Source organism: Mustela nigripes, chromosome 2 (genome assembly GCF_022355385.1).
Source record: "Mustela nigripes isolate SB6536 chromosome 2, MUSNIG.SB6536, whole genome shotgun sequence".
NCBI lineage: Eukaryota > Metazoa > Chordata > Mammalia > Carnivora > Mustelidae > Mustela > Mustela nigripes.
In genome coordinates, this window is record NC_081558.1 from 66,756,611 (window position 1) to 66,777,740 (window position 21,130).

At 45.5% G+C, this 21,130-nt stretch overlaps 2 protein-coding genes across 4 annotated transcripts in view; one reads left to right on the forward strand and one right to left on the reverse strand.

Moving 5' to 3' along the window:
- Positions 1–10,468, forward strand: part of CRTAP (cartilage associated protein) — a 25,075-nt gene extending 14,607 nt beyond the window's left edge. For both annotated transcript variants that reach the window (XM_059390632.1, XM_059390631.1), the window contains 3 exons: positions 944–1,089; positions 2,329–2,412; positions 9,544–10,468. In XM_059390632.1, the coding sequence (XP_059246615.1) occupies positions 944–1,089; positions 2,329–2,412; positions 9,544–9,597 (284 nt within the window). In that variant the 3' untranslated portion in view covers positions 9,598–10,468. The remainder of the gene's footprint in view (positions 1–943; positions 1,090–2,328; positions 2,413–9,543) is intronic.
- Positions 10,469–16,336: 5,868 nt separating this feature from the next.
- SUSD5 (sushi domain containing 5) overlaps positions 16,337–21,130 on the reverse strand; it is a 53,168-nt gene continuing 48,374 nt past the window's right edge. For both annotated transcript variants that reach the window (XM_059387950.1, XM_059387949.1), the window contains one exon: positions 16,337–20,220. In XM_059387950.1, the coding sequence (XP_059243933.1) occupies positions 18,917–20,220 (1,304 nt within the window). In that variant the 3' untranslated portion in view covers positions 16,337–18,916. The remainder of the gene's footprint in view (positions 20,221–21,130) is intronic.

Here is a 21,130-nt window from a genome sequence, read left to right on the forward strand (position 1 = left end):
GGGAGATCTTTGCTTTCTGGGTTTATAAGTGAACAGTATGAGTAAGATACACTTCTTGAAACTAGCTTCTTGAAAGTCAGCCCTGTTGCGAACTCTTTTGAGATTATCTACCACACTCAATTTTTTGAGCACAGGTGTTATTTATGCTTGAAGCCCAGCCCGGGAGGCCGTGAAATAAGTACCTTTCCCCACCTTGCAGACTTTGTGAATAACCCGCGCCCTGAAGTCGTGGGTTTTTAGGGTCGTTGTTACAGGAGACAGCCACTGGGTGGCACAATTTATTCATACCCACGTTTTGGTTACTCGGGCTAACTAGAGCTTTAAAATTGGAGGGTCATGTGCCAGGATAAATACCCAAGGGCTTGCGGCTAATCACCTCTTTCCCCTTGCCCCCCACCTCCAAAACAAATCCCAACGCCTGCAGATCCCCTGTGCTCAAGGTGCTGTCATAGGTGGGGCAAGTCTAAGGAGACGTCGATACCGGGTGACTTCACCTCGCTTCCAGCCCAGAAGGCCCACCATCCTTTGCGTCTTCTAGGTTTAGGCTAGCTGTAGGAGGGCTGCGTGGATCTGGGGATTATGGTGCCATCCAGGTGGGACCCAGGCATCTCCTCCCTACATCCCTCAGCCCCAGGACAGTCCAGGGGACTCAGCCTTCCCCGCTCAGGTCAGTGGAGCCTGAAGTAGAACATAGTAGACATTTCGGCAAAGGCATCTACCTAATGAGAAATCCCATGTTTCAGAACCACTCCCGGCTGCTGTGGAGACCCAGTCTGTGCCTGGCCCACCCAGGGATGGCTCTGGCCGGTCACAGGCTTTCCCAAGGAGGGGCTGTGGAGAGGGGGCTTGCCCGTGGATGTTTTTTTAGGAAGCCAGTGCGGCTGAGGGGAACTTCAGGGCACGGTTTGCTGATTTCCTGCGCCTCTTTTCTCCCTGGCCTCAGTGAACGACCTGAAGAACGCGGCCCCCTGCGCGGTCAGCTACCTGCTCTTTGACCACGACGACAAGGTCATGCGGCAGAACCTGGTGTATTACCAGTACCACAGGGACAAGTGGGGCCTCGCAGATGAGCATTTCCAGCCCAGACCAGTAGGTGGCGGGGCGCGGGGCACCACGTTTGCGGGCCTCTTCCTTCTCCCGTTAGGCGACTGCTTTGCCTCTTAGGGGAAAGCATTATTATAGAAATGAAGGGGAACCCCTTTTTTCTGGGTGGGTTTTTGTGGTCTTTAACATTTTACTGCTCTATTCTGATTCCTAAATCAGTAAAAACTACAAATGTCAAACATTACAAAATAGTTTTACTTAGAAAATGTAATTCCTTCAAAATCCCACACTTTTTCTTTACCGTCTGCCTTATAGCTATGCATTTGCTCGTGTATACAGCTTGTATATACAGCTCTACCCGCTGCTCCACGGGAGATCTTTGCTTTCTGGGTTTATAAGTGAACAGTATGAGTAAGATACACTTCTTGAAACTAGCTTCTTGAAAGTCAGCCCTGTTGCGAACTCTTTTGAGATTATCTACCACACTCAATTTTTTGAGCACAGGTGTTATTTATGCTTGAAGCCCAGCCCGGGAGGCCGTGAAATAAGTACCTTTCCCCACCTTGCAGACTTTGTGAATAACCCACGCCCTGAAGTCGTGGGTTTTTAGGGTTGTTGTATTTATTTATTTTTGTATTTATTTATTTTTACAGAAACAGGGTCACACTTTACCTGCTGTTGTGCAACTTGCTTTGTCTTTCCAAGAATTCATCAGAAACGTTTTCCATATCACACTTACATACCTACTTATTTTTTAACACCTCCAAGATAGATTCCTTTATGGATGGACCATCATTTAATTCATTTGATGGACAAGCTCAGCTTTCCATGTGTTTGTTTTCAGGGAACTCCACAGATTATATATTACTTTTAAAAGATCTTTTCTAGTTGGTCTTTGCCCTAAACTTGTATTTCCCTTGGGATTTTTATATGCTGTCCCAGTTTGCCATACACACTTCATGCCCTGGCCAACATAGACACACACACACACACACACACACACACACACACACACTCGCTCTTTCTGTCTCACTTTCTCACTAACTTGGGGTTGGCCTTTCTTTTTCAATTGAGATATGGTTTACATACAGTAAAATTCATGCTTTTGAAATGTACAGTTTAGTGGTTTCTAGTAGAGTCACAGAGTTTTACAGCCATGACCATTGTCCAATTTTAAACATTTTCATCACCCCCCAAAAAAGTTCATACCCTGTCTCCCCCTTCCTCCAGTTCTGACATCAAAGAGTTGGTCATAGAAACTATTCTGTGTTTGTGTCTGAACAGGAAGCCGTTCAGTTCTTTAATGTGACTACACTCCAGAAAGAGCTGTATGACTTTGCGAAGGAAAATATAATGGATGATGATGAGGTAAGTTTTCATGTTGAGCGCATGTCTGGCTAAGAGAAAATATTACTCACATCTTTGCAGAAATCACTGGAAGGCCAAGCCATCCCTGAAAGAGAAGGGAACCTTGAGAAATACAATTTCTGTGGGCGTTTTAATGAAAGAGCATTGGAGGGGGGATCACAGCTTTCTAGGAAACCCAGGTCATACATAGCACCACATTTCCTGAAGGTGAATATGGAGGAACCTATCATTGAAGTCATCCAGTGATAATTTTTTAACTTTATAAAAATGCAGTGGATTTTCAATGACTCAGTGCTCCAAACACACTTGGAAAGCCTCATCCCAGTTTTTCTGGGTTATGATTATTATCTTTTTCTTTTTTTTTTCTTTTTGTAAATTTAGTACTTGCTGTGAGTCATTTTCTCATTCTCTGAGATTGCTTGAAATTCCTGATTCTCATTCAGCTGCCTCCTTTTTTCTTTTTTTTAAAGTTTTTATTTAAGTAATCTCTATTCCCAGTGTGGGGTTTGAACTCATGACCCCGAGATCAAGAGTCACATGCTCTCTGACTGAGCCAGCTGAGTGCCCCTCAGCTGACTCCTTTTTTGACCAAGACTCCACTGCTGATGGAGTATTGGGGGTATTTAGAGAGATGTGTTTGAAACAAACCAGAGCATGCTTCCTAAGGCAGTGAGGGACTTGCTGGCCTGACCCTCACTTCATAGACAAAGAGCTGGGGGAGAGGAAAGTTCTGTGAACTCAGGGCCTCTGGGTCTTCTCTTTCCACTGCCCTGGTTTTTGGTGGAGCACTTTGAAATAAGTTATGATCACGGAATTTGCTTTCCATGCACAAATTTGCGTGGGGTGGACCCATCACTGGCAGGCACTAAATTCCCCAGAGCTCTGGTTTTCCATCTATAAAATGGGACTAACAATGTTGACCTCACAGGGTTGGGAAAATGAAGTATCACACTGCATGTGGAAAGGCTTTATAGACTAGGAAGTGATCACTGTGTCCTGAGTCCTAGGTTGGGTTAAGAAGCAGAGCCTGACATAAGGTCCCAAGGACGCTGCAAAGGAAGGAGTGCTGGCTACACACAAGCAAGGCTGGATGCTCTAGTTTGGAGAGTGGAGAAAAATATATTTATAAAAAGGAAGAGCTGAGTTCCTAATGGTCCAGAGCAAACCACTCTTGATACTTTGAGATATATACTTCCAATGTTTTCTATATATTTTCTGATATCTATTTATAATGAACCCAACTGTAATAGATATCATGGATTTTCCATTTGAAATTGTAATATGAGAAGTTTCCCTTGTGATGTTTTTCTAGAACACCTTTATTGGGATACTATTCACACACCATAAAGTACAAAATATAGTGGTTTTAGTATATATGCAAAGTTGTGTATCCATCACTGAGAATTTTAAGGCATTTTCATTATCCCCAAAAGAAATCCCAAACCTGTTAGTAGTCATTCCCATTCCTTCTCCTCTGTCTATCCCTTTCCCATCTCTGTCCCCAGCCTCTGGCTCTATGGATTTACCTGTTCTGGACATTTCATATAAATAGAATCTTATGGTAGGTGGTCTTTTGCAATTGGCTTCTTTCCCTGAGCATAATGTTTTCAAGGTTCAACCATCTTGTAATATATATTGTGTTACATGTAAAATTCCTTTTTATTGCTGAATAATATACCACTTTGTGGATATACCACATTTTGTTTACATGTTCCTCTGTTGATGGACAGTTGCACTGGGTTGTTTCCACTTCCTGACTATTTTGAATAATGATGCTATGAACATTTGTGCACATGTTTTTGTTTGGACAAAAGTTTTAAATTCTCTTATGTATGTGGAAGTGGAATTGCTGGGTCAGATAGTGCTCTGTAGTTAGTTAAATTGTTGAGGAATTCTCAGACTGTTTTCCAAAGTGGGTGCACAATTTTACATTCCCACCAGCAGTGTATGACATTTCCAACTTGCCACATCTTTGTCAGCACTTCTTGGTGTTTGTCTTTTTTATTATAGCCATTCTAGTGGGTGTGAAATAGTACTTCATGGCGGTTTTGATTTTAATTTCCCTAATGACTAATGATGTTGAGCATTTTTTCATAAGCTTATTAGTCATTTGTATATCTTCTTTAGAGAGATGTCTAGTCTATTCAGATTCTTTGTCCATTTTTTAATTGGGATACTTGTCTTTTTATTGTTCAGTTGTAAGTGTTCTTTATATATTCTGGTTATAAGTCTTTCATCAGATATATGAATTGCAAATATTTTCTTGCAGTCTGTGGGTTGTCTTTTTCATTTTCTTAATGGTGTCTTGAAGCATAAATGTTTTAAATTTTAATGAGATCCAATGTATCTGGTTGAAACTGCATCTTGAAATTGAAAGTGTAAGTCTTCCAACTTCATTCTTCTTCTAGGTTGATTTGACTGTTATGGGTCCCTTGCATTTCCATATGAATTACAGTATCAGCTTGCCAATTTCTTTTTTCTTTTTTGCTTGTGTTTTTGGTGTCAATATCTAAGAAACTCTCACTTAATCCAAGATCATGAAAATTTACTCCTCTTTTTTAAAGATTTTTATAAAAACAGTTCTACAATCTATTTGACTTCATTTTACATATCATGTGAGGTAGGAGTGCAATTTCATTCTTTTACATATTGATATCCAGTTGTCCCGGCACCATTTGTTGAAAAGATTTTCTTTTCTATTTAATTGTCTTGGTACCCTTGTAGGAAATCAACTGACCATAAATGTAAGGGTTTATATCTGGACTCTCAATTCTAATCCATTGATCCATATTTCTATCCCTATGCCAGTACCAGACTGTCTTGAATACTGTAGCTTTGAACTGCATCCTGAAATTGAAAATGTGAGTCTTCCAACTTCATTCTTCTTCTAGGTTGTTTTGGCTATTCTGGGTCCTTGCATTTCCATAGGAATTATAGCATCAGCTTGCTAATTTCTTTCTTTCTTTTCTTTTTAAAGATTTTATTTATTTATTTGATACAGAGAGAGAGAGAGAAAAAAAAAAAAAACCACAAGCAGAAGGAGTGGCAGGCAGATGGAGAAGCAGGCTCCCCACTGAACAGGGAGCCAGATGTGGGATTTTATCCCATGACCTTGGGATCATGACCTGAGCCGAAGGCAGATGCTTAACCTACTGAGCTACTCAGGCACCCCTGCTTGCCAATTTCTGCAAAAGGCTGCCGGGATTTTTTGGTAGGAATTGTGCTAAATCTGAAGATCCTTTATTTTTTTTTTTTTTTTTTTTTTTTTTTTTTTTTTTTAAAGATTTTATTTATTTATTTTACAGAGAGAGATCACAAGTAGGCAGAGAGGCAGGCAGAGAGAGAGAGAGGAGGAAGCAGGCTCCTGCTGAGCAGAGAGCCCGATGCGGGACTCGATCCCAGGACCCTGAGATCATGACCTGAGCCGAAGGCAGCGGCTTAACCCACTGAGCCACCCAGGCGCCCAGATCCTTTATTTATTTATTTTTTTATCCTTTAGATAGTATTGACATCTAAACAGTAATAAGTCTTCTGATCCATTAACATGGGATGTCTTTCCACTACTGGAGGTTTTCTCTGATTTTCTTCAGTAATGTTTTCTTAATTTTCATTATTCTTGATTCTGTTGCAAATGGAATTTTTTCTAATTTTTCTTTTCAGTTGTTCATTGCTAGTATGTAGAAATACAATTGATTTTTGTGTATCGATATTGCAATTCTGCAAATTTGTTGAATTGTTTACTCTAATAGTTGTGTGTGTGTGTGTGCATGCACATGCAGGTGTGTGTGTGTGTGTGTGTGTGTGTGTGTGTGTGTGTGACTGTGTTGCTTAGGAGTTTCTACATGAAACATGGGTTTCATGTTACCTATGAATAGAGGTGATTTTACTTCTTCTCTTCCAATCTGGATGACTTTTGTTTATTTTTCTTTGCTAATTTCCCTAACTAAAACCTCCACTAATATGTCAAATAGAAGTGGGGAGAGTGGACATCCTTGTTTTGTTCCCAGTCTTAGAAGAAAAACATTCTGTGTTAGCATTAAGAATGTTGCTAGCTGTGTGTTTTTTTGGTAGGTGCCCTTTGTCAGGTTGAGAAAGTTCCCCTTCTCTTCCTAGTTTGTCAAGTATTTTTAACATGAAGTGGTGTTGAATTTTGTCATTTGCTGTCTTCTGTGCCTACTGAGCGGATTGTGTGTTTTTTGTAACCTTATTAATGTTTATTATAAACATGACTTTTTAATGACTAATATTCCCAGGTATCATTTTTTTTTAAAGTAAAGCTTTTTGTTTTTGTAGGCTTTTAGGTTGCTTCCAACTTTTTTCTCTCACAAATAACATAGCTATGACTAAATTGGTTACTTCTTTTCTGGTCACTTCCTTAGGATAAATTCCCATGGGTGGAATTCCTGGGTCTAGGGCTATGAACATTTTGAATGCTTTTGATGTACAAAGACAATATATTTAGAAAAAATCATAGATATTAGAACAAGAGAATTTTTATGATATTCAGAAATGCTCTGTCATGTCACAGATGAGGTGATAAATTTAGAAAGGTGGAGTGACTTGCTCAGAGTTACACAGCTAGTTGGTAATCACCTGTTGAACACCAGGCTTATTCTGGACTTTAAAACTCCTAGTATTCTTGGATTTGACACAGTCAAGATAAAAAAAAGAATCTGTCAGAGGTCCAGGAAGAAATTAACTTATTAATCAAAGCTTTAGAATTGTGAAAGAATTAATCCATCTCTAAAGAACAAGCTATTTTCTTTTCTAGATATCAAATTATGGCAAGTAATTATTTAAAACAAAGTATCATCAATATAATAAAATTCCTAATTTAATCTTTAAAATTTCCAAAGGACAAAATACGACATTGAAACAAAACATCAATACGATTTAGCTAGGGCTAAAGTTAGGGCATTCTCCTTTATTATTATCTTCCTGGGGTTGAAATGTGTTGTAAGAGCTCCTGAAAGTTCGCACAACACTGGTTAAAAATTTTGCAGACGCTTATTACGGTTTCAGAAACTTTGTAAAGCAGGCTGAAATAGGTGCTTCAAGTTTCAGGTTCTGATGGTTGTTTGATTTGGGAATGTCTAAGAGAAATAGATGATCATTTACAGGAGTGATTTGTTGAGGGAGTGCTCTCAGGTAGGAGAGAAGTGAGGGGTAAGGGAAGGAGCCACGGAGATGTATGGTCTCAGCTGGAGTCAAGCTTAGCCTGATCCCACAGGAGTTCTGGAGCATGGATTGTACCACAGAGCTCTTCCTGCATTTTACAGGCAGTTTATCCTTCTGTCCTTGGTTGTTGGCAGCCCAGAGGGGTTGGTGTCTAAGCTTCCAGGTGGGGCTGCTCCTTTTATTCAAGATCAGTTGTCCAGAAAAGGGGCAGCTATCAGCCATCAGTAATCGACATTTCCAACAGCTGGGGAATGGGTGCATTCCCCAAGCAGATCTGAGCTAGGCTCTTGGTGCCTCCATTCTAACAAGGCACAGAGGGGGTTGTGTTTCTTTCATCTGTATTGTCTTGGGTACTTATTAGTGAGCTAAGAGCAGACAATACCATCATCCCCATGTCACAGCAGCCACACAGCAGGAAACAGTAACTCTGGAGACAGCTGTCAGGGCCATACATACAATCCTTCTACTGTGTTTTCCTTTTGGGATCCAGAAAGCAACCAAAGAGCATCATTTTTTCTTTTTTAAAAGATTTCATTTATTTATTTGAGAGAGAGTAAAGCGAGCGAGCGAGAGAGAAAGAGAGCCAGGTGGAAGGAGAAGCAGGCTCCTCGCTGAGCAGGGAACCTCACACGGGGCTCGATTCTAGGACTCTATCCCAGGACTCTGCAATCATGACCTGAGCCGAAGGCAGACGCTTAGCCACTGAGCCTCCAGACACCCCAGAACATCGTTTTTTCAATCAGTAGTCTTCCACTTCCATAACTTCAGTTTCTAATCTCAGGCATGACAAGGTAGATGTATTTGGTAAAAATAATAAGATTCCCTTTAGTGTCTTGTGTACTTGGGAGATTTCCTAACTATCCTCAGATGCTGAGATTTTTCTAATGGGAAGTGTGTTAAAATATCAGATAGAGCAAATAGGCTGGGATGGTGACTTGGCCCGAGATGGTGACTTCTGTGAAGGAGGCCAAGCTTTTGCAGGGGTGGTTGGTATGATTGGGGCTGACCCTCATGGGAGCAGGACTTGGCCTGTTTGGTGGTTCACTCATTCTTGGCAGTTAAGAGAATGGGTGGCATCAGGTGGGCCCAGATGTGTTGTGGGAGAGAAATCAATGCGGAGAAGGAGATCAGAAAGTATGCTGGGCTATTCCAGGTTGAGGCTTAAGGCTGATTGCTGAAGGAGGGAGCAGGTGGGCTCCTAGTCCTGACAGTGGGCAAGTGGGTCCCACCGTACCCAGGAGACTGTCTTGTAAAGGGAGTGACTGCTTGAGCACACCAGCACTGCTCACGAATTCTCTCCATCATTCTTCCGTTAGCAGGTTTCCCACCTTCGGCATGCCACATTCCGGGGGAGAAAAGCAACCCAGGTGCTGGTCCTGGAGAAGCTCAGGTCTGCTGATCAAGGCAGAAGGGGAACAGATAGAGAGTATTCCTGTGGAATAACTGCTAAGGGTTTGGGGGTGCCCAGAAGAGGGGGCACTGAGCAAGTCTTTAAGTGGGTGGCTGGATTGCCCGCTTCCCACGGGCCATCCGTGGGGGTTCCAGAGCTCATGACTCCACGTTCACATGGAGGGGAAGCCACATCCCTCCCAGGGGGACGTCAGGTCCTCTGGGTGCAAGGGCAGTGGAGAAGGGCTGCTCCAGCCCACACAGGCAGCCAGCAGGGGCATCTTAGAGACAGTCTCTGCTTACCAGCACTTTTATTTTTATTTTTTAAGATGTTTATTTATTTATTTGACACAGAGAGAGTAGAGGAAGCAGCAGGCAGAAGGAGAAGGAGAAGCAGGTTTCCTACAGAGCAGGGAGCCCAAGGCGGGGCTCGATCCCAGGATGCTGGGATCATGTCCTGAGCGAAAGCAGATGCTTAATGCCTGAGCCACCCAGGCACGTCATTACTGGCATTTTTAAAGTCAGGTAGCTCACCTAACACTAGTGTCCTATTGTCTCTTACAGGGAGAGGTTCTGGAATATGTGGATGACCTCTTGGAGCTGGAGGAGACTGGCTAGTCCACAGCAGAGAGATGCCTCTCGATGTTCAGGAGACCCAGATTCTTTGTCTTCTTTACCCCAGTAGCCCATGTTGTTGATACCTCAAAGCCTTCTCTTTGCTCTGTGAAGTGAAAGGGAAGCCTCAACTCTCACTACATACAATAAGGGGTGAGCCTGCCTTCCCTATGACTGCCTCCGCATGGTCTGCCTCCCCACGGCCGGACCACATCCACACCTATCTCCCTCCCTATCTTCAAACCTGCCTTGCTCATGTTCACGCCCACCTTTCTCACCATTTTCATTGGAAGGACAGTCTTCCATTTTTTTCCCCCCAGAAAAATCACTATTATTTTTTAAATAAGACAAATACTCCTAAAATTAAGTGATTGTGAAGACCTGCTTAGGGTTTTTGCTTTTCCAAATTTTGTACTCCTTTATCCCCATGCCCTGATCCAGAAAAGAGAAGCGTACGACAAGGGCCAAATTCCTCCACGCCCCCTGACAACCTACACATGGTCTGACCTGCACCATTTCTGGCCCTCACTGAAAGACAGTTTGGGTAGATAGTGCAGGCTACAGAAATAGGGCTTTTGCTCAACACTTCTGCCTCTCCGAAGTCTTATAATGGTTGGTTGGTCCCCACTGGGGAAAATAGTCAGTTACAAGTCTCAAAGTTCCAAATGGAAGAAAGCAGAGGGAGTCTAGTTTCATTCATTCTTTCAATAAATATTTATTGAGCACCTGCCTACATGCTAGAGATTGACCTGGGCACTGGAAATGCTGTACAGAATGACAGAAAAAAAAAAATCCAAAACCAAACCCTGCCCTCTGGAGTCTACATTCTATAAGGAGAGACAGACAACAAATAAATAAGAATAAATATATACAACCTATCAACAGTGTTAATTGCTATGGAGAAAAATAAAGCAGGGAAATGGGTACGGAAGCCTGGAGATGAGGGTACAGTTTTAAATAGCATGGTCAGGGAAAACTTCACTGGGAAGGCGACATTAGAGCAGAGACTTTAAGGAAGCAGTTCTCAGGGAAAAGCATTCCAGACAGAGGGAACAGCATATGCGTGAGAACATGCTCACTGGAGTGGGGGAATAGCAAAGAGACCAAGGAGAGGAATGGGCAAGGGGAAGAATGGAAGGAGATTAGGTAACGGAGGCGGGAGGGAGGACAGGTGGCTTAAGCCAGTGTAAGGCCTCTGGCTCCTACTCTGAGTGAGATGGGAACCACTGGAAGGTTTGGGGAGAGGAGTGCCTTGGCTGCCATATTGTGACCAACGGCAGATGCAGGGACATCAGGCAAAGGGAGTGCTGGCTTGAACCTGAGCCGTTGCAATGGAGATGGTGAGAAGTGGCCAGACTTGGACTTATTTTGAAAGCTGGGCCTGTAGGATTTGGTGACAGATTGGATATGGAGCATAAGAGAAGGAGGGGTTAACAGTGATCTCAAAGGGTTTTGGCCCAAGTGACGGGAAGGATGGAGTTGCTATTATTGAGTATAGGGAAGTTGGTTGCGCGTGTTAAGTAAGGAATTTGGTGCAAAGTAGGCTCTCTGAGGCTGGGATGGAAGGTTCAGGCTGCAAATAAAAACCTGAGCATCCTCAGATCAGGTCTTTGACAGAGCCTGGTCCAGACACATGGGTTTCTTTTGGGGGTACATTCAGAGGAAACTTGTGAAGGCCTCCATCAAGCATAGTTACTGACTGTCTTCTAGGGGGCAAGGGGTACCTTTGAAGGCAAGAAGCTCAGTCAGCTGAGGGCAGTTCTCTGGAAGGACGGTGACCACTGGCAGTGGATGGGCATGGTGAGGGGCTGGGAGCGGGGATGTGGGTCCTGGCTCTGTGAAGGGGGGTTGGGAGGAATGCCAAGCCCCCGCTGAATCATCAGCATGTACATGGTATGGAAAACCATAAGCCTGGATGGGTACCCCAGGCTGCATGTATGTATTGAGAAGCAAGAGAAAAGGGCCAAGGACAGAGCTCTGGTGCTCTCTGGGAAATGAGAAACCCACCAAAGACACTGAAAAGGAGCCACATTTGAGGTTGGAGAAACCCAGGAAAGTGGCGTTTTAGAATCTGAGTTTCTTTTTTCAACCTTATTCCCTCCTCCAGCAAGCTGCCCAGTTGAGTTGAGACTCTAGGGATGAAGGCTGGAGGAGGCTGGCTCAGCACTGGGGAGACAGGACTTTTTTTACAGTGGTGTGGAGTGAAGGGAGATAGAGTTTGGGGTCTTTAAAGAATAATTGGGGGTGCAAAACTCCTGTCTTTCCCCTCACCCCCATCTCACTACTCCAAGCTCTGGGAACGCAGTTGGGCCCTCCTGTTAGTCCTTCAGTGCCATTCTGCTCGCCTTATCCCAAGACCACATCCTCCTTTACCTGCACAAGAATCCTTCTGCCGGGTCCTCTTTCTGGGGCACTCAACTCAACACAATTGGCTGCTACTTACTCTCTTTGGCTGCACCTGCACTCTTACGGAGCCAACACCCCCAGGGGCTGTGTGGCCAAGGAGCCTGTGTGATTGGCACTGTGGTGGCCACACTGGTGTCCCCAGCAGCCCCTAGTCAGGGCACCCTGCAGCCCAGTGACAGGTCAGATCCTACCAGCTTCCGCCCTTAGAACACTGGGTTCTCCTTCTCTCCCCCTGCCCTCCACTCCACCAGAGAAACTTCCTTTTGAAGTCAGTGGGGAGGAGAGTCATAGGGAAGAACTCTAAAGTGGAGGGGCCCCAGTGAGTGGATGCCCTGCCCCAGGATGCCCGAGTCAGTGGAGACGGTACACCTGGCAGCTGGTTAGCTTCCTGGGGAGGAAGCTTGGCTGCAGCTGTCCTTCCCAGCTGTGTGAGAACAGCCAAGGACACCACCACGGGGACCAGGCTGGGGGGGTGTCTGACGCACTCCACCTCTGGGTGCCCTGCAGAGTTTCCATTTTGTCCTCTTCCTTGAGCCTAGACTACGCCCTTGGTGGGTGATGTGGTTCCACACAGGGTTGAGTGATGGTGGTGGTGGTGGTGGGAGGGGTCCTCATCCACTCTCCGATCTTGGCCTTTATTTATGGGGGCGCTGAAAAGTACCTCCACCCCCGTCCTAGCAATACCCCTGGAAGAAGCCCTGGGAACAGGATGGCCGACATGGTCAGCCCTTTGCTTTGATGGAAGACTGTTGGAACCCAGATACCGATCTTTTTTATTCCAAAGGAAACCAAACCAATCTTAAAAAAAAAAAAAAAAAAAAAAAGTGGGCTGATTCCTCCACACCTACCATGAAACCCAGTACGCAGGCTGCACTCAACGACCTCAACCCAGCACCTCCCTGAGCGTGTTTCTTGGAAGAGCCTAGAAGATTCCTGGATTGAGACTACATGGGTTCAGCATGAATTGGGCCTGTCTTTTGAAAAAACAAACACATTTGTAAGCTTTGTGGGAGTTTCCAGACCCGGCCTTGCTTGTCCTCTGACCCATCAGCATGGAGCCCGGCAGGGAGGCAGGCCACTGTGGGGACGGAGTGATCTGTCCAGCCATCTTGTCCCTTGGGCAGCCAGGGATGGAGCACCCACCAGGAAGGGTGCAGAGGCCACCCACTGTGGCCCCATTAATGTTCAGTCTATGCTAGCTAGCAGTGGAGCGCCAAGGGGAGGCTTGTGTGGCGCAGATGTAAAAGGGACTAACTGAAATGTCGCACACACCACCATGTTCAGTGTGCTGGGACTTCTGGGTTCTGAGCCTTTCTGATGACTGCCACTAACCCATTGTGCACACCTCTGGGACCACAGAGAGCCATGCGGTCCATTGGCCACGAAGGCTGCCTTGGGAAATGCTGCTTTTAGAGTCCTGACTAAGGGAGTTTTAAGAGCACAGACGTTTTATTGAATCAAACTCAGTGGCGAACAGAAAATGATCTGTTAGATTGTCAATGGGGAAGGGTTTATTATGACTGCTGGTGGGATAAACAGCGGCCCGTTCCTGCCAGCATTTATGGAAATAATGTTTTTAAGTTTTAAATGTGAGCTATAAACCTAAGCTACTTCAGTTTTTGTTTTTTTTTTTTTTTTTAATTCAATACTGAAACTGTGGGGGAAAGGTGGGCCAGTGCCAGAGAAAACATTCTCATTTAATAGTGTTTGCACATGGAACTGCAACCCAGTTTGCAGCGAGGCCGGAGAAGAACCCACAACTAATCCTTCATCACAGCTGTCTGCACGCTTGATCGGCTGCCATCGCCCGAACAGTGACTCCTTTTTTCTGGTGACTGCAGGCCTGAATGACCTAGTGTGAAGAGTTTAAACTATATACAAGGGGCGGAGGAAAGGGAAAGGGAACCTCAAATAGGTCTCAGCCAAAGGTTTTGTGCACAGGACTTCCTGTGCCTGCAGCCAGGGTCAGGGCTGTTCCCCCACCCATCCCGTCCCCGTAGCGTGTCCCCAACAGGGAAGACACTGGGATAGCCCAGCTTGACCTTGACTGATCCACCCCTGTTCCTGAAGCCAGCGAGGAGCGCTGTGGTTTGTGCCCCACAGTGGGGCTCTTCCCTCGCTGGGGCCGGTGTGGGAGCAACCAGACCCCCACGTCCCTCTCACTGCCCCCACATATCTGGCTTTGGTGGCTTGTTGCTTGAACGAGCAGGTTGGCTCACTATTCTCTCGGAGCTGACAGGTAAGAGTATGGTGCCTCATTTTATAAGAAAAGAGTGAGAAAGAATAAACAATTAGGCCAACAGATACAAGATGGATCTGTTGAAGGCCTAGTTGAGGTGGCAATCAGGAGGCCAGACTACAAACACTGTCGCCAGCGTCCCTCTCCCCTTCCTGCCCTTGGCTAGGGCCGCATGTACAATCCCATTCTTACCGGAAATGAGAACTTGGAAAGTCATTGAAAACAAATACTTTTTTAAAAAATAAAATCACATTAAATGTTTTATTTTTCTTATTTTCCACTGTTTATCTACTAGGTGGGACCGAGCCACACCCCGTCATTCGAGGATGTATGTTGTAAGGAGCCCTGTTTTCTCAGGTCCCTGAGATTTCTGGCAGTTGTCTGACAAAACAGAACACTTGCCCCAGGGACACTGGGATCTTATTCAGTGGAGGGGATCCTTGCTAGTCTTGTGGGCTGAGGGCTTTTCCAGGAGACAAGGGCTCATTCCTCTTCCCAGCAAGGTTCTCTGTTAGAGATCGGCATCCCACTTGGGAAAACATTTGGGATCCAGGGATTGGCTTCTGATCTGCAGAGCTGGTCCCTTGCTGCCAACACCAGAGAAGGATAAAATATGTACTGTTTTAAACAAGGACCAAAACACCTTCAGGTACAATGGCTAACAGCTTCCATACTCTCTGCATGTCAGTAAAGGGCAAGAAAGGAGACAAAGAGCAGAGGAAGCAGGTGCAAAGAGTGAGGGACCAGCCAGGACAGCAGCGGAGGCCTGGCCTCGAGCGTTCCAACAGCGGCCTGTCAAGAGAGGTGGGGGACACGGGCGTTTTGTTCGAGTTGGCCCAAGAATCTGTGGGATACAGTGGAGAGGTATGGATTGAGGAGGAGCGGAAATGCAGGGAACGAGAGCTTGGGAAGCCTTGTGTGGGATGGAATGCTTTCAGGTGGGGTGTGAGGGAAACCAGTCTCAGCCTGATTCCACGGGAGCTTAGGAGCACGAGTGATACCAAGGGTTGTCCCCGCTGCGGGCAGGGAGGCAGGCCTCAGGTACGCCGGTGCCAGTCAGAGCTGCATGCTTCCCTGGGGATGGCAGGGTGGGTCTGACTCCTGGGGGAGGAACTCCCATCAGGCCGATGGCCATCCTCTGGAGGAGGCATTTCTTGAGCATTTTAGCAGCCAACCTTCTGGGTGGCTGGAGTATGGGTTCCCGGGCAGAGTGAAGGGGATCTGGGTGGGGCACCACAGTGTCCATGACATTGACAAACTTGGAAGGCATGTATGGTCTCCTGGAGGTCGCATAATTAAAAGGGGACAAAAGGCAGACAGGACTGGTACCTATGTTCTCTGAGCTGCATCTCTCCACTGATCTCTCCAGATCTCCTTCTCAGCCTGCCCTGCACCCCAGCTGTCGACATTCCCTGGGCTCCCTCACCTTCTGACTTTGGGTTGCCACTGGGACGAGGTGGCGAGAGATTGCAGGGTAAACCCTGCTTCCTTCAGGCCACCGTTGGACAGTGGCTGTGCTTTCCTTGAGGCCAGAGGTTTTGTCCTGAAGAGTTGTTCCTGTCATCATGCTCTCCTCCAGTCCCCTAAGAGCCCTCCAGCACTCCTGGATGTTTCTGTTAACCCTGCCCATGCTTTTATGACTGGTCTCCCCGTCTGACTCTCTTGAATCATCCCTTTAAGTGTCCAATCAGGAGAAGGAGGGTAAGCCACTCTGGGCTCTCTGCCCTGGACACCCCTGCACACCCAACCTACACACCCTGTTAAATGTGGAGTTTGAGTCTGTAGGCCTGGGGTGGGGCCTGGGATTCTGCATTTCTAGGAAGCTCCCAGGAACCACACTGAGCGTCTGTCCAGGCCTTCCTGTTGTAGTGAAGGGCTTGGTTTCCCGGTTAAGTGAGGAAGAGGAAGGGGGGGCAGGAGGAGGGGCAAGAGCTGTGAGGAGGTCCTTGAAAGCCTGCTGCAAGAGGGTGGAGACTCCAAGAGGGTGGTCTTAGAGCAAATATGGAGACATGGATTTCAAGATTACTAGAGAACATTTTTCTTTTTAAACCATCATGATGTAAGCCAAATATAAAATACATTTAGCAACCGTTTGTGGGAAATAATTATTTATTTTAAAGATCTCAGAAGCTTTGTGTTAATGGACCATCCAAACCTCGATTTTCATGAACATTCAATGGTTACCAGTTTCAAGACAGGCATGCTGACCTGTAACTTAAATTTACTAATGTTTTTATCATCCTTTTCCATATGCATTTTTAGATCCTAGAACATTAATCTAGATGATAGAGAATCCATAAAAACTTAGAAACTGACATGTTGGGTTTGTTTTCATGTAGTTCTTGTCTACAGAATAATACACTTCCATGTACTAATGTATCTGTAATAGATTTATTAATACATTGGTATTACCATTACCTATTTTTGTGTTGGTATTAAGTCAGTGTTCTTGGGTTATTACATAATAATAGTCAAATAACACAATCCCAATGCTGAGATGGAGGTTATTTTATCTAGTTAAAAATAGAAAAGTTATCTTGTCATAGATTAGAAAAGAATCTAATTTATAAATATCTACAGTCTCTGGCGTCTACTGGGCCGTGTTTTGCTTTGGCTGCATGCAGGAAGTGTTTCTGTCCTGTTCTAGACTTCACCTGACACAGAGGTAGTCTGTCCCGTAGTTTCAGGCCTTCCTTCCACCCTAGTAGTAGGGGACTAGGGTCTTTGAGTTTGCAGCACTGCCTTTATAGCTACTTAGCCTATCATTTTTCCAAAGCTTGCACCAGAAAGAGGTGGCAGGGTGGAAAGCACGTTATGCGAATTCCTTTTCCCTTAGGTCAAACACCACCACCAACTTTTCAATTGTAAAGATCAGGATTTCTCTCATGCCCCATACAACCACATAGACACTTAGTGCCTCCAAATCAAGGTACAGGCTTCATCACTTTTCACCACTGAAGACTCTTTCTAAGAAAGTCATTCATGTTGTAAAAAGATAATGTGTTTCGTTTCTGTGCCAATGCACCTGAGCCCACTGGAGACAGCAGCGTCCAAGACTGCTGCAGGTGCATGCAGTGATGCCTGGCTTCCGGGCGAGGCCAGCCAGGGCGGTTACTCATCGTCTGTGCCTCTAGAGCCTCCACTGGCTCAAAGCTCACAACTGATAGGGCAAAGCAACGGTTCCCAAACTTGAGTGTGCTTTAGGATCACCTGGAGGGCTCCGCACAGCACACCCCCGCCCCCACGTCTTCTGCTGGGGGCTGAGTTGAGACCGCAGGTCTGAGGCTTGTGCTCTGAGAACCCCTGTCATAAACGTGCTGAGTCATCCCAAGATGATGTGGATACTATGACGTGGGTTGCTCAACAGCCAGGAGGAGTCCATCCTGGGCTCATGATGATCCCATGATGCTCCCGATTGCCACAACAGAGCGCAGGAGAGTCCACACAGAGCATTTCCTGTTCCTTTTTAATTCCTCTGCTTTCCCATCAGATAGGTACCCATACTTGATATCGCAGTCCTCGGCCCTCTTAAAACAGTATTTTCCTCCCATCTTATTTCGGTACAGTATTTTCCTCCCTCTTACTTGGGTTCAGAGAAATGGTTAATCCTGAGAGAGGAACCCAAGAACTGAGTTTGGTTAGTTCTACAAAAAATTCTGACAGTCTTAGGCACAGTCTGGTCAGACAGTTAGACCACTGCTTCCAAGAAGAAATGGTGCTTACTTGTACAAAACTAACCATTTATTAATTTTTCCTCTTATTTTAAAAAAGATTTGTCTATTCATTTGGGAGAGAGAGAAAGAGAGCATGTGCTTATTTACTCATGTGAGAGGGAGAGAGAGAAAATGCTCAGGCAGACCCCATGCTGAGCACAGAACCCGACACGGGGTTCTATCCTAGGAACTAGGGGTCATGACCTGAGCCGAAATCAAGAGCTGGTGCCTAACCGATGAAGACACTCAGGGGCCCCAAAACTAATCACGTGCTTTAAAAAAAAAAGGTTTGCCCTGTAAGATGGAGGGAACGAAGTGGATGTGTCTTGCCACTCCCTTCACTTCCCTCTCCCTGCAACAAAGCATCAGTCCTAAATTCTCTCAGATTTTTTTTTTCCTCCCTCCAATTTCAACAATTAAAAAGAAACCAAAAGCTTCTAGACTCTGTCCTGGTTCTTGGCTCATTTGCCCTCACAAAGTCACAACATTAAAAGGCAATAATCCATTATTTTTTCTATGCCCCACGTCCAGTGATTAAAAATCTCTACCCTAAATAACACTGCTCTCAAGTGCTCAGTTTATCACACTTTTTCTAAAAATTTCGGTCATGGAGTGATTCATCTTTTTTTCTTAAAACAAGGGAAAGAAGACAAGAGCATGATGAAGTAAGAGGTGAGTTTTGAACTCACACTGGAATTGGGGCCTGAGCACAGGTCTGGGATCAGCACAGTACATTCCAGGAGATTTGGTTAAGTAGATACTGATGCGTGTGATGATGCCACCAAAGCCTACTTGTCCTACCAGGTGCCTCCAGAGACACTTCTCAGCCTTCAGAACAAGGACCTCAGAAAAAAAAGAGATGGGTCCTAACCCACCTGTTTCATGCTCTAGTGAAGTATCAGTGAGACGTGGCACAGTTTCCTTTCCTCCTAAGTGGCTTTGGGAGAGCCTGCTCTGAAGGTGGCTAGACCTTCTCCATCTCAATCTGCTGGTGGTAGTGCCGAGCCTGCCGCTGGCCAACATTCAGCTTGTACACAGAGCTCTTGTGTTGGCACTTATGGTGGCCCCACACGGCCCCCACGCCTGCCAGGAGCAGCAGCAGACATAGGACGGTGACAATGGTGGCAATGACAGGGCCCCTGCTGAGGCTGGGACACCCATCCCCTACACATGATTCCACAGTTGGAAGAAGCTCCTCGCTTGCACCTGGGCCGGGGCTTTCCTGTCCCAAGAAGTCCTCAGACAGTAGGTATGGGAAACTATCCTGGACCTCAGGAGCAATGGTTTCCCCTGGAGTCTGGCTGGCTGCCATGACAGTTGAGGGACTGTGATTTGGCAACTGTTGGACAGCAGTTGTCACTGTCCCCAGGGTAGAGCTGGGGAGTTCATAGGGTAGTGTGGCCATGGGAGACGTCTCTGTGGCAAAGCTCCAAGGAACAGTTGACTGGTACCTGGTCAAGTCACCATCTCCCATGCTGGGATTCTCAGTTTCAGACACATTTCGGGGTCTGAGAGCCAAAGCTTCTACATCTAGTGTTTGAGATGGAAGAACTGAACTATGGGTCATGTCCTCACTTGGTGTGATGGAGGTACTCCTGGGGTTCTTAACTTCGACAGGAATGGGCTGATTAAGAGTAACTGGAACTCTTTCTTCCAGCCCTACTGACCCATCTCCCTTGTCCCCATCTTCCTCATCCTCCTCCTCTTCTGCCTCTATCTTCCTCCAAGCCCCATCCGTCACAGGGTAACCATCTAACCAGGACTCATCACTGCTGCTCACCATTGGGTCCCCGGTCTTGCTGTCAGTCCTGCCCAGAAATGGTCCTGAGGGACCATGAGTGCTGCTATAGATCACCTTGGCTTCAGGTTCACCTGGAGCTGCTGTTAGGCTACTATGGTTGTCTCTAGCCAGAAGCTGCTTTTTGGAGCCATCATTCATCTCCTTCTGCAGCCCAGGCTTGTGAAAATTCTCAGCAGGAAACCAGAACAAGTACTTCTGGTTTAGCTGGGGTCCTGGAGAGTCTGTGGGGACACTGCTTCCCGCGATGGACAAGCCTGTAGTTGGCACAAAGGCTGTATCCGGGGCTATGCTTTCTCTCCCCACAGAAATGGAGACCAGACGGTCCTGTTTTGAAACCTCCTCAGGGGCCTCTCCTGGACTTCTGTCTTCTTCTGCCTCTGTCCGGGAATCCTCCATGAGCTCTCTAAAGGACATGGATCTGTCATCTGGGAAATTATCCTCATAGTCAATATGTGCCTCAGCCACATCTGGAAGGGGAGAAGGAAAAATTTCATTAGGTCCAAGGTTACAGAGCCAGGAGAGTAGAACACAAGAAAAGGAAATAAAAAGGATAAGGACTGTTCTAGTCCATCTGTTCTAGATGAAATAAAGCTGTCATTCACAGATGCTATGACTGTGTATCACAAACAAACCCAAAGACTCTAACTATAAACTGTTGCAATTGATACATGGGTTTATCAAGGACATGGGGTTTATTGTCAATGTAAAATACCAACTGTATTTCTGTATACCAGCAATATACAGCAACAAAAATTTTTTAAAAACACCATTTGCCATAGCATTAGAAAAACCAAACACCTAGGAAAAAAGCTAACAAAAGATGTGCAAGACTTGAATGTAGAGTGGTATGGAATATTGCCAAGCAAAATTAAAGACCTCACTAAATGAAGGGATATAAAATGGTTAAGCTGTCAACTCCATCCAAATTGATCTCTCCAGACTTAATACAACCATAATAAAAATCTCAGGCATTGACAAGCTGATGCTAAAACTTATGATAATGCAAAGACCCAAGATCTCTTGAAATCTACAAAATTTCAAGATTTACTCTAAAACTGGAATACTTTTTAAGACCATGGTATTGGGGTGCTTGGGTGGCTCAGTTGGTTAAGCAACTGCCTTTGGCTCAGGTCATGATCCCGGAGTCCCGGAATCCAGTCCCGCATTGGGCTCCGGGCTCCATGGGGAGTCTGCTTCTCCCTCTGACCTTCTCCCCTCTCATGCTTCCTCTTACTGGCTCTCTCTCAAATAAATAAGTAAAAAATCTTAAATAAATAAATAAATAAATAAGACCATGGTATTGGCCCAAGGATAGATAATTGGATTATGTTAACTTTAGGAACTTGTAAACTCATGAAAAGAGTTAAAATGCAAGCC